This window comes from Egretta garzetta, unplaced genomic scaffold (assembly GCF_000687185.1).
Source record: "Egretta garzetta isolate BGI_Z169 unplaced genomic scaffold, ASM68718v1 scaffold234, whole genome shotgun sequence".
Lineage (NCBI taxonomy): Eukaryota > Metazoa > Chordata > Aves > Pelecaniformes > Ardeidae > Egretta > Egretta garzetta.
The window spans coordinates 1138618-1152231 of NW_009259528.1; the positions used below are offsets into that span (position 1 = coordinate 1138618).

The 13614-nt window shown below is 46.0% G+C and overlaps 1 protein-coding gene across 1 annotated transcript in view; it reads left to right on the forward strand.

Annotated features, from left to right (window-relative positions):
* PRKG1 (protein kinase cGMP-dependent 1) overlaps positions 1–13614 on the forward strand; it is a 490065-nt gene that overhangs the window by 417319 nt on the left and 59132 nt on the right. Inside the window, exon 11 of the mRNA XM_009637557.2 lies at positions 6464–6538. Coding sequence (XP_009635852.1) covers positions 6464–6538 — 75 coding nt within the window. The remainder of the gene's footprint in view (positions 1–6463; positions 6539–13614) is intronic.

Below are 13614 nucleotides of genomic sequence, written 5' to 3' on the forward strand. Positions count from 1 at the left end.
GCTTCAGCACAAGAGTTTTGTATTCAGTTATCACTTGAGATTTCTTACCATCCTTCATTTCTGGAAATCTCGTGTTCTGTAAAGGCTGAACCCGGGAAGAATATTTCAAAAACCCTAGGTCTTCTGGTATGTTAGTTTGGTTATGATCAATTTAAAAAAATTATTGTCTGTCCGTTGAAAACGGATGGTGAACTTCAGGACTGTCAGCTGAGTGGCTTTCTTGCACATACACCAGCAAGGTAGCCCGGTAGATAAAATACGCCTAATTCCTTACCCTTCCATGGGACAAAGAGGGGAGCAGCTGGGGGGGTTCAGCCTGGAGCAGAGGAGGCTGAGGGGAGCCCTCATCGCTGCCTACAACTGCCTGAGAGGAGGGGGGAGCCGGGGGGGTCGGGCTCTGCTCCCAGGGAAGGGGCGATGGGACGAGGGGCAGCGGCCTCAAGTTGTGCCAGGGCAGGGTGAGGTTGGCCATGGGGAACAATTCCTTCCCCTTGGGGCTGTCAGGGGCTGGAAGGGGCTGCCCAGGGAAGGGGTGTAGGGGGGCGGTTGGGCTGGGGGAGCTTAGAGGGCTTTGCCAACCTAAATGGTTCTAGGATTCTATAATTAGATAATCTAGCAATCATTCATTCAGAGAAATATAGAGCAATAAGTAATTTATGCTTTTGATTCCGAAAGTTTCTGCAAGGGATATTTTTGGTTTGTGCTGTAAACATTTTAAAACCCCCAAATAACAGTAATTGCAGAGTCGGGCCTTACTGATCATTTCACAGACTGCGTCTTGCTTTGCCTGCTGTGCCTTTTTCTCCGTATATAACGCCCTTGAAAGGGTAGGGAAGTACAAGTTCAATTTATACTGATGAAGCTGTAGTTAATCCATGCCAGAGCTTCTAATAATGCTCTGCAATTAAGAGCAGAGTAACACTATTTATAAGAATCCTATTTATAGTGCAAGAAAAGCAAATGCTCTGTATAGCACTTTTTATAGTTCAGGGAAGGTTGTCCTGTGGCCTGGCCAGTTCTGACTTTCTCGTCACAGCTCTTCTGATTATTATTTTATAGGTGTGCAGATAACTGTAGACACTACTTTAAATATGGAGAAAAACTACTAAGACTTCTGTGAATTTGGAAGATTGTGGAGGCGCAGTTCTGTTAATGAGGAAAAGTAGCATTTCGTTATACCCAGACACAGAGACTATTACAGCATTGGGTTTGTTACCGTGGTCACGGTAAACGTTCACGTTGGGTTATATGCAAAGTCGAAATGGAAGCTGGAAGTCAGCGACAGCGGGAAGCTGTTGTGCGCAGAGGAGTGACGCGGGTCATTAAGGCTGCCTGGTAGCTTCTACTACGAGAGGAGCTCGTTGCTTAATCAAACGGAACTATTGAGGCAGTGATTTCCACATCTGTGTGCCTGTCTCAGCCTGAAACATTCCAGCAAAAATGATGTTGCAATTTCAAAGAACACGTTATCGGGAAATATCGTTTCCTTAACGGTCAATCCATTTCTCTGAGAAACTGGAGATTTTCAGTCTTACTGACAGCAGGGGTTAATACCGCCCATTGGCGTTACCTTGCCATCAAGCTACTCTTCAAGCTTCCTTTTGAAAGTCTTCCCAAGACATCCAAAAATTGTTCCACAGGGCACCTGAGAGCCTCACTGGCTCCTAGAGCTGCTGTGCTCCCATCTAGCTAACACAGGAACGGTAAGAGCCACATCTTGGTATCACAGCAAGTTCTTCCAAAGAGAAGACAGAAGACTGGTCTCTGGATTTGGCAATATAATGAGCAATTGTAGGGCTGTCTTAGTTGCTGGAGGATGTCAAGGGTAATAATACAGGCAGCTTTCTTTATGGGGATGAGGCAGGTCACCAAGCAAGCTCTGGGAGAGCTGGGTTTGAGATGGGACATTACTTAAGCACGTCTGTAACTCTGATTATCGACATTAAAAATGGAAAATAGAGGAATTAAAGGAGCTCTTTGGGAAATCAGCTGGACAGGGGCACCTACGAGTCCTTCATCTAATGCACTTCTTAGTTCTTAGAAATCTGCATCATAGAAAGGCAACCCATGTAGGAAATTATTTATAGGGATTTATAGGAGTTTGTGTTTGGGAACGGTTGATTCAGCCAGGCTGTCTGGAGGGAAGGAGATGTTCTTCCTGCCCACCATGAAGCACAGACCCAACTGGGGGGCTGGGGAAATTGGCTTGAAAAGTTCAGCGGAATCCACATAATTGTTCATGGGAATGGTAAAACCGTACATCTGGCCATTCCAAGGAATTTGTAGAAGTCTTTGGATACTCGGGGAGCCAGACAGCTCATTAGAAAAATATGCTTTTCTTTTGATCAAACATGTCATCTAGGTAAACATATTAATATTCCATAGCGGCTGTTAGTTGTCAGATGTCTTTTATTCATTTTTAATTCCAAGAGCAATTTTTCTTCACAGTTCATAGGCTTTCCTTGTTTGTGACTTTCTAAGACCCAATGTGCCATAAAATAGAGGCTGTTGCTAGCTAAGGATTTCCTGCTGTGATACTGCACTAATTGATCCTCTAGCAAGAAGCTAGTTGGGGGCGACGCACGGCGTTGGTGTCTCCAAAACGGTTCAAGTTTGGCCCCGTCATAGTTCGCCAGCGAATTTTCAAGCTCCCCAGAGGGGTTCGTTTGCAGAAATACAGTTGGACTGATGGAGGGAAAGTTAATTATGATATGCTGGATTTGATGGATTGGGCCTCTAGGAAGTTTGCTGTAAAAGGTCTTCTGATAAAAATGGTGTAGACACAAGTGGGACAACCTTGAACATCTGCTTTGTAAATGGGTTTGAATAAACACATACAGACACACTTGCAGCTACTTCGTATGGAGATAAAGCAGGAGGAGGAGGTTCAAAACCTGGTCCTAATGTTTTGATCACCATTGGCACCCTGAGAGAGAAGTTGGTGCAACTCTACACTTTTTTTATTTTACATTGACCTCTTGATCCTAAAAAGTTTTCGAAAACATTTGTAGATTCTCCTGAACTGTAAGAATATTTACACTGAAATTGATTCGGGTTCATCTTTTATTTATGTATGATTTTTTTTTTCCTCCATATAACTTATTTATGTGGATAACAATATTGTCCTGGAGCCCTGAGGTCTACCGGGTGCAAATGTTCTGGGTGCTGGGAGCGCAGTATCGCCTAATGCAGATGGTAGAGGGAGGAGCTGAAGGATGGGAGCCATACCACGTGGCCTTGGCAGATACTGAGTGCTAAATGCTGTTTTTTCTGCTTATTGGCATCTTCAGTTGCACATACCGAGATGATAGAGGGGTTTTTAAAGAAACATTTTAAATATTTCGGGTATCTTCTGATTTTTCACTTTGGATTTTCAGGTTTTGTCCTTACTTGAAAGCCTGATTTTGGTTTGTGATGGGCAGGGTGAGCTATGAGGTGCTGTTATCAACCCTTTGGCAATGGGAATGGGAGAAAAATAAAATAAAAAAGTATTATCCTAGCATGACTGACCCTATACAAGCTGAGCTGAACTTTTTCACTGGAGATTTTAGGTTTTGTTGCTTTACTGTTTTTCCCAGTTGGGGTGAAGTTTATCCATGGAGAAAATTGGTTATGAGGAGAGAATAGAAAAAATGAAGAGAGAAGGCTGTGCGGGGAGAAGAATGAGCAGCTTTCTGATGAAATTCTGGGGAAGTTGTGAGCGAGATGATGCTCAGCAGTGCTGAGAGAGGCAGTAAGACAGCGGCTCCAGTGAACAGCATCTCACCCGGTCATAAGTCCTGCTTAAGACGTTTTAATGAAAGCTTAAGGATATTAGACCAACTGTTAGGCCTTTCAGTGGCTTTTTCTTACTCGCCCGTATAATGTTTCACTGTACAAAGATTTATTTGCGTTGCCAAAAAAATACTGAATGCTTAACCCTGCCACGTTCCCTAACCACGTGACAGCAAACCAAGCCTAGCTCTTTTAAGTTGGGTTTTAAGCCTTGGGTCATGTCGTGGAGCATTCCAGGAGGATTACGGTGCTACTGTGGCGCGCTCAGTTGCCCAAATAGCTGTTTGTGGTGCCAGTGACCATTAGCGTGCACGTCTTGCTTTGCTTTCACTGTCATCGCCCGAGGGTTTGGCTTCATCCTGCGGCACATATTCAGCACAAGAAAGATAAACCTTCAGCTGTCGAATGAGCTGAATTTTTTATCGTTTCACCACTGAGTAAGGAATTTGGGGTCAAAAAGATACTCTGGTGATGAACACCTATTAATATTGAAAATTACAGCCTGGCTTGTTAAAAAACCCTAAGGCAATTCCCATGCAGGAGCAAAGGGGTCTTTGCCTCCTCTTCCTCATTAATGAGTTCTCGTTGCTTTCCCTGCGCTGTATAAATGATTTCCTAGATTGTATCATTTAAAATATTATAAATTAAACAAAGTGGAAAACGGAGGGAATTTGTGTGGGCAGAGGCTATTTCCAGAGCAGCGATGACTGTGATTATGCAAAAGGCCATACTGGAAAAGCCCGTTACCGCAAGCAGCTCTGGATCCAAACCGGTGTAAATAGCTCTCCCAACTGGGACCTCTGGCCTCGTGTTTATTACAATAATGGGTAAAATACGGCTTTTTCCAGCTGTTGTTCATAACGCACGATAATTGAGCCTCCTTTCATTCTTCTGGAAGTCGCGTCCCCGTTCGCCACGTGCACGTGGGGTACCTCGCTCAGGGGTCAGGCATCTCCTGATGCAGCAGGACACTTAAGTACCTACTTAAGACCCTATGGCGTGTTTAAGATGCTCGGGCAAAGCGCGGTCCAAACAGTTTCATGGCACTCGAGGCCAAAGGGAGCACAACGTCACCCTGGTTAACCTCGTGCGCAGCAGGATATTGCGTTTCCCACGGCTGCCCTCCGCTCGGCCCAGGTACGTCGGGTCCATGAGTGCTGCTCGCTGCTCCATTTTCCCAACCGGCTGGGGTTCGCAGCTTTCTGGTCAGTAGGTATTTCACCTGCGGCTCTTGCTCCTGTATAATGGCATGTGATTTTGGGGGGAAAATGCAACCCATCTGCAAACCTTTATTAACCTGCCCTGTATTTTCCTCACCTGCTAAATAGCATTAATTCTCCTTCATCCTAAAAGTCTGTCTTGAGAGAGGGCCGTATTCAATGTCCTCTTCTTATTACTGCATCTGTAAATTTGTAAATGGTGAAAATTTTTTTCAACCTTTCAGTTAATTTTTTTCAACTTCTTCACAGCCATTTCTGTTCTTTGCCCCTGGGCTGAGTGCCCGAGCTGTGCCACGAACACAGGGAAGCCGGAGGAACTGCAGGAGTTTCGCTTCTGCAGCCGTGACCTGAAGGCAGAGCTCGGGCGCGGGGCCGCGGGTCTCAGCTGTTCAGCATTTCAGACCAGCCCAACTCTTCTCCTTTCGCAAATGCCGCTTGCTTTCCTGGAGACAGAAACCTGCCTGTGACGGGCGTGTTGGGAATGGTGGAAATGTACGGCAGGGAGCCAGGCTTTTCAGCTGGAACGTTTTCAGTTATAGGTGTTAATTGATTTTGGTTATTAAAATTACTAAAAATATTCCATTTGTATTTCTTATTTAGTCTCTGACGCTGTGTAATATCACTACCAAAGATATAACTGTTACATTTTTTTTAATTTTTTTTTTTTCCTCTGGAGCGATGATTGCTAGTTGATGAAATGGTCATTGGGTCCATTTGTTTGAGTCACTCATGATATAAAAAGATTTTCTAATGCTTTTTCCGTTATGTCCATGCCCTTTCTATCTCCCCTGGGACAGAGGATGGTGTTAGGGGACGGCTGAAGCTACCCGCAGCTTGTACGGAAGGCGGCTCAGCACCGAGCCGAACATTTCACCCTGTCTTACTCAGTTTAACCCAATTAAAGCCAAAACCCAATTAAAGCCAAATTTCCTCTTAAATGTCATTAGGCAATTTGGCTTATGGCAATTTGCCTTTCTGCCCTCACTTTCTTTTCCTTCTCTTTCCCCCCCCACTTTTATTTCTCTCTGCTGTGTTTTTGGTCGCTGTTAAGATGAGAAAGCCAAGATACGGAAATAAAGATGATCCTTCCCTTTGAAAGCAAGTAGGGTTCGAGGTTTTCTGGTTGGAGGACAGGGATATGGTGGTGGCACCTCACCATCGTGGGGCTCACCAGCCACATTGACAGATTTACTATAAAACTCTCTATTGGAGGGAGGGGAAACTTCAGCAGTAATTGCAGGAGGTTCAGTCCCTAAAAAGGTGGATGAAGAAGTTTGGATCTTGGCATTGGTTATTGCTTTTCCACCCCTTCTCCAGCATGTCTGAGGCCTGGCCCTGGCCCAGTTTGGTCAGTCATGGCCATCGCCAGCGTTGAGGGATGGCCCCTGGTTGCTGCCAAAGAGCGGCTTTAGCCTGCTTGGCTCCCAAATGGAGACTCTTCCTCTAAACATGTCCCTTTGTTTTTACAGCTCCTTCAAACACCTGATCGGCGGCCTAGATGACGTTTCCAATAAAGCCTATGAAGATGCAGAAGCAAAAGCAAAGTAAGTGTTTGCTCGTTGTGTTCAGCGTAAAACCTTAACATCCATTTTGTTGATGGAACGTCGTAATTCAAAAACCCCTGGTTTTTCTCAACATGATAATATAAAACAGCTTAAAAAGTGGTGACTTAGGTGCTTACTCTGAATTTTCCTCTGGACGAGCCTCCTTCTCTCTCCCTGGCTCTCTCCATGAATATGGGAGGACTGGATGGAGATGGGTCTCCTCAGGTCAGTGCCCAGAGACGAGTGGTCCCAAGGTCCGTCTTAATCACAGTACTGGAGTCCACAGAAATGTGGGATCTTCAAAATTGGTCGCAAAATAATTCTCTTGAAATATTTTAAGGAGAGAATTGCAGAAAGCGCAGGTAATGAAGGAAATTGTTGTAGAAAATTATTTTTTTTTTTCTTTAGAAAACTGTGTCAGCCGTTTTCACAAAGTCAAAACCTATTCTGAGCCAACGAATGGGAAATTGAGTTTGTCATTTTTGACTGAATACTAGAGCGGCTTTGATGTGAAGCGATACATTCTTCTGAAGTCTTGCTATAAATATTCATTCCTTTCAGAAGTGAACTGTAGTGTATTGTAAAATGCGTCCAGAAAAACCCTGCTCTTCATTCAGTCTTGATCCACAATTTGGCTTTAATGGTGTGCTGTGTACTTCGATGCTGTGCCAGCAATAGAGCTGTTGAAGAGGAAGGTGTTGTGATGAGGGGGACACTGGATATAGGCTGGATACTGAATGTAAGCCACGGTGATTCAAAGGCAAAAGTGGTTTAAAAGAAAACTGAAGTCGCTCTGTACAAAATTACTTTACTTTTCCTCTTAAAAAATTATTTTACTTTTTTTAATTATTATTATTGCTACCACATTAAAGAAGGGGTTGGGTGTTTTCTCTAAGTCAGAGGCTCAGTGTGGCTGTCAGTCAGTGGTCTGCAGCCGTCTAAATTTAAGATTGCTCTTCAGTTACACATAGCAACTCCTCATTAACCCAGAGGGGTTATAACAAAGGAATGTGGCGCTTCTGTGGCAAGAAAATGAGAAGCCCTAATTAGTGAGGCGATTAAAAATAACTTCTTGTTTGCTTGTTTCAGAAAGTGAATCTGCGTCCCCAGAAACATAGGTTCTTGGACAAGCCTCGCTAATATTGCAGAGTATCCACCCACTAAGATAGTATTTTCTTCTGTACCATCGTTGAGTGATATTTGAAATATATTTTTAATAGTGTTTAGTTTATTTTAAGGAACTAGAAGGGTTGCATTTTTGTTTCAAATAATACTTCCCTGCCCCAAATCAAACATAAAAGCTTCCTTGCTCAAATGCTTAAGTTCCCTAAAGTTCTTGTTGACTTAATGAGAAAGGCAGGAGGCGTTCAGCCTCTTCTGCCCTCCCAGAAAAGAGGCGTTTGGGGCACAGACTGCGAGGTCAAATGGACACAGTGCTATAGCAGCAGGTAACTAGCTATTAGGTATATATTATGTATATTATTATATATATTAGATATTAATAGAGCTGAAAACATGGCATTTTAATGCCAGCAGCAGCTTATGCAAAGCGTTTTACAAAGTGTTGGCAAATGAACTTCAGCAGCTTCAGAGAGATGGTCCCACCTGTCCCAGGCACGTGCTCTTACGATTTTAGATTTTTTTTTTTTTTTTTAGTGTTACTATTTGGATTATCTTGCTTTCCATCTGAACAAAAAGGGAGAAAACATTGGTAAAGAACCTGGAGATGTTTGGTTTTCGTAACAGCACGATGTTCTTGTCGCAGAAGCTTTTACAAGGCTACACCACAACCCATTAGCGCTGAGCACCACTTGCAGGTCGGACTTGCCCTGCCCATGTCATAGTCTGTCTTCTCACATCTGCAGTTTTAAGCTGTGTTATTAATAGAGTATCGCAGAGTCATTTACTATCACAGGCAATGTTTGTGTACGCAGATTGTAGCAGAGGCTTTTTTCGGGATCATTCTGTGAGTTTTCGGGAAGGGTTTTCAGGATCCCTTGTGCGCTTTATATCTTTAGGGAGGCTGCTGTTTTGGACCTATTTTGGATAAAGTCTTTATTTTGGGAACCAACAGGCCACTGTTGACCTTAAGATTTTTGAGCTTTTCTTTATTCCTCTTCTTTTCTTATAATGCCAAGTGTTTTATCCCCACCAAAGGGCAAAGTGAAGGTTTCTTGGTGATGGAGGAATCGTTCCCCAAAAGGAGGCGTTGATTAATATTGATAGCAACTCTTCTATTTTAAAACTGAGAGGCCTGTGCTTGAGTCCCGTCACTTGAGACTGTAGGTGACGGTGACATTATTGCCCTTCGCACGTTGACATTTTGACTTTGAAAGCACATAAGGGCTGTCTGCCTGGAGAAACGTTAAAAAACCAGAATGCTCTTTCAAAAGGTACGGCATTCATTAGTCAAATACCATATTCCGGTTTGCTCGAATCCCTGAAAGCAAGGGCGTGCCTGCAGACAGGTGGATAGGAGAGGGGGAATGGGGGAGTTACTTGGAGAGCAAAGCGAGATGCCCTGGAAGCTGCTGCAGAAAGTTTTGTCACTCAAGTTATTGTTTCTGTATCTCGCAAGATAAAACTCCTCTGGGAGAAAAGGCTCCTTGGCAGGGATTTTAACCTGGATTAGTTTTCAAGCAGCTGTTAATTAGCTCCAGCTAATTGTCCTTCAAGGGCTTATCTTTTCCGAAGGGAAGTTTGTGAAAGGGAAGAACTCGGCACATAAAGCTCATCCGTGTTTGGTTGAGGCTTTACACAAATCACCTTAAAATTGTTTTCCCCCCCTTTTGCAGCCTCGTAGCTAGCGTCTCATTTTCAGCGCTTGGATGGCGAGTGGCAAAAGGCCTTTGGGCGGATAGAAATTCTCTGTGTGCCCCTGTCTCGCCGTGGCTCAGGACGGTCCATGCAAAGGTCAGACGCTCAGCAGATGTAACGGCACAGAATAAATACAAAGGCCGTCGTTGCGAGATGTCATCACAGTGTCCGAGCCTGCTTTTGGTTGCTGCAGTGGCCAAATTGAGGGCCAAAACGTGAACAGTTTAGTATTTTCTTACCAGTCGCTGTCAGTTAAGAAATATGAGTTGAAACAATACATATAAAAATATCTACAGAATGGCAGCAAATACATTTTCGTATAAATCTACCATATCAAGCTTGATTATTAAATTCCTGTTAATTCGTAGGCTCCTGTTCAGCTAAAGCACAGGTTTAGACTACGTCCAACACAGGGTTCATGTTCCTCAGCAGGACTTGGGCCATGGGCTGGAGTTCATTGCAGAAATACCTACCAAATTGGTGGCACTGGTGGGTTTTTTTTAATCTCCATGCTAGAGCATGACCCTGGCATTACAGAGCTGGAAGAGCCAGTGCAGAGCATGACTGGGAGGATGTTAGGCAGAAGTTACAGGGTCAGAAAATCTTCCCATGTATCCAACAGGCCTCCAGGTTTGAAAGGGCTGAACAACTTTTTGTTGAGTTTCTCTCTTGGTGACCTGGTGTTTTCCCAGCTAAGCCTTGAGATATGGTTAGGGTGCTCCTAGGACCTGGGAGAATGCTCTAGCACTCAAGCTGCTGTAGACAACTGAGCTATCACTTCCAACCCTTGGGCATGATTTGAAGGAAAGTGCAAGCTCCGCTCAGCTCTGAAGGCAAACATATCACCATTCCAAAATAGTTCAGCTGAGCAGAGGGGCTTCTTGCACCACTAAATGAGGAGTCATGGGGGGACCATGGCTTTAGGTATCTGTGTCCTGGCTGTGGCGGTTGTAGGTGTGTGTCTATGTGCACGGGCACCTTTGGATTGTGTCCTAGATGCCTGGCTCTTGGCCTGCACGGGCAGCCAGGATGCCCAACACAAGGCTGTGTCAATGCTCCAGTGGGAAGGTGCCCAGGAGTCCCTGCCAAGCAGACGCTGAAGAAAGTTGTGTTCTTCAAGGGCATTGGCCTTCCCTCAAGAAGACATCTGTCTGTCTAGGAAGCAAGTGTGCACCTGGGCCGCTGAACGCGGTGGAATTCAGTAGAGTTGCTCATGTGCCCAAGCGGAGGCATCTTTGACACCACTTTGAGTTTCCTTACAGTCAGGTGACTGTAAAAATTGTGGCTTTCATCTAAATGGAAGAACCCTTTTTTATTCTCATGGTTCCAGAGATTGCCTTTCTAACATGAGCTGACTTCGGCACCTTACAACTTGCTTACAACTAATACCTTACCACCCAATTAATACCTCTTCTGGAGATGCTTTTCCCTGGGTTTTGCAAGCTTGGGATTGGCAGTTCTCCTTAATGTCCATTCTTTGTGTTCAGTCTCTTAAGTCAGAAATCATCAATGTATCATCAGTGAGGCTATATAATTAATATTCTACTCCTCAGGTGTATTCAGATAAGTTAAGTTAATCAACTAATGAATATTATAGTTCCTCCCTTACCAGAGTAAGGGTGAAGGAGAGAGGCAAGCATTTCATTTGGTTCACGTTCTGAGGAAACGGGAGTTTCAGAAGAACGGCGCTTGTGTCCCGGTGTCAGACCCAGCCGCATTGGTATTGAGGGCATGAAGGAGATACCTAAATAAGCAGGAGACCCATCGAAGCACAGATTACTTCCAGGCGGAGCCACTGCTGCAGCTCTCGTAAATCCAGGAGGAAGCAGGTGGTTTCTGCTGGCGTTGTTGGTGCCAAGTGAGGTGAGGGTTCAGCGAACGCCCTTGGCTCCAGGCGCACTGATCCCTTGTGCTGGCATCTTCCCATCTTCCCCGTCCACAAAACTCCTGACATTAATCTCTGCACACTACTTCAGCCACTAACGAGGGCATGGGATGAGGTCCCCTTTGGCTTGGCCTGGCCTTTCCGTGACGTGGCTGTAGCAAGGGAGAGCCTCTCCCATGTGGCGGAGACAAGGACAGCAGCAAGGTTGCCCTCCCCACCGAGCTGGGAAGCTGGCAGTTGCCTGGGCTTTGCCTGGCCAAGCAGAGCGTGTCCGCTCCGGTGACCAGGGTCCCTGGGCTCCTTTTCTCCTGCCACATCCAGAATTATTTGCTGATGTTGATCTGCAGCAGCGAGGCTTGAAATTAATGCCCTACTGGAGTCCAGACACTGGGGCCTTCGTGCTGCTGCTCCAGGCTCTCTGCAGATGCAGGCTATTTTAACTGCACTTTTGGCACTTTTTTTTTTTTCCCCATTCCAGCTGCGTTGTAGCCCTGGGGGGACATGTCCAAAATTGTCTCCTTTTCCGAGGACTCGAGGAGGCAGGGCCCTTCGCGTAGGTGTACAGTGCCTTGTCCTTGCCTAGCAGCTCTGGCCCCAAATGTCCTTCATCTTTACTCAAGCTGTGTTTTAATGACCGAATCATGGAATCATTTGGTTGGAAAAGATCTTGGAGATCCTTGAGCCCAACCATACCTGTCCACCACTATAAGCACCGCCTCTGCCCAGCTGTTAAATCCCCCCAGGGCTGGGGACTCGACCCCTTCCCTGGGCAGCCCCTTCCAGCCCCTGACAGCCCCAAGGGGAAGGAATTGTTCCCCATGGCCAACCTCACCCTGCCCTGGCACAACTTGAGGCCGGTGCCCCTTGTCCCATCGCCCCTTCCCTGGGAGCAGAGCCCAACCCCCCCGGCTCCCCCCTCCTCTCAGGCAGTTGTAGGGAGGGATAAGAGCTCCATCCAGACTTTCTGTTTTACCGGCCTGAGTCATCCCTTTTTTCATGTTCTCCCTCCTCTCTCACTACCTTTGTCCATAACAAAGCATCCTAGCAGTTCATTGACTTAGTTTTGGTGCAGAGGGTGGTTATTAATATTTTCCAGTTTTACATGCACGCTTTGTGGATACATTTCCCCTTCCACCCTGGCTTTAAAGATAAAATTGACTTTATTCTGAAGAGAAAGGTACAGATACAGCTTTACAGTTGGTCAAGCGAGGTGGGGTCGTGCCCCACCTTTTTCCCTTTCATTTGCTGCTTATGGAACGGCGCCGTGTCCGGCCGGACCTTTCAGCACTGGCCTTTTTGAAGGCACCAGTGTGGGAAAAGTTTCCGTCTCCGAGCTGTAGGCGAGCGCCTGTGCGCGGGGCTGGGCTGAAGCCATCTCCCAACGGCTGGTAGCTGGTGTTCAGGTGCCATCTGCTGTCGAAGGCTTCCCCCGAGCTGTCTCCAAGTGTCGTGTTTTGCAGGATGACATCCTTGTACCCCCCAGTCCGTCTCTTTTCGCCCTTGCCAGCAGTTTACAAAAGAAGGTGTTGTCGCGTGTCCTGTGTGTCCTCAGTGGTGTTCCTTGGTGTTCCACTGCTGGCGCTACCTCTGTCTCCTTCCTACGCAGCCTTTCCTTTTGCTTCACAAGGCTGTAGTTTGAGAGTTATTTTAATAGCTGAAGTTGGAGTTAAAAGCTGATTGCACGTGGATAGGCCTAGGTATTAGTGAGTAGCACAGACCCAGAGGAATCATGGAATCATGGAATGTTTTGGGTTGGAAGGGGTCACCCAGCCCAACCCCCCTGCAGGAGCAGGGACACCTTGAACCACATCAGGTTGCTCACAGCCCCGTCCAACCTGGCCTGGAATGTTCCCAGGGATGGGGCCTCCACACCCTCTCTGGGCAACTTGTTCCAGTGTTTTACCACCCTCATTGTGAAGAATTTCTTCCTGATATCCAGTCTAAACCTCCCCTGTTTTAGTTTAAAACCATTACCCCTTGTCCTGTCACAGCTGGCCCTACTGAATAGATGTGTAGAGGAAAAAAAAGGTGGTGACAAGGACCTGCTCTACAGACGGTTTGCATTTCCCTGGGGTTTTCCTTTGGGCTACTTCAAGTCTGGTTCCCTGGACTCAATGTTACTCAGTGCTTGGGTCACATAAATCAGCTCCTCAAACACATCTTCCAGTTCAGCATCACCTGAGAGGAGCCCAGCTTTCGTGCTCTTGTCCCACTCGGAGATGGGAGAAGGACCCATCAGGGGACTTGCTTCAGAAACACGCTCCTCATTTGGGCTGAGAGATTTTAGCGCCCCTCGTGTATGAAGACTGCTCTTCACTGCTAACCCGCTTGCGGCGCTTGTCGGAAGGCGGTTGGCAGCCATGTGGTCATAGCT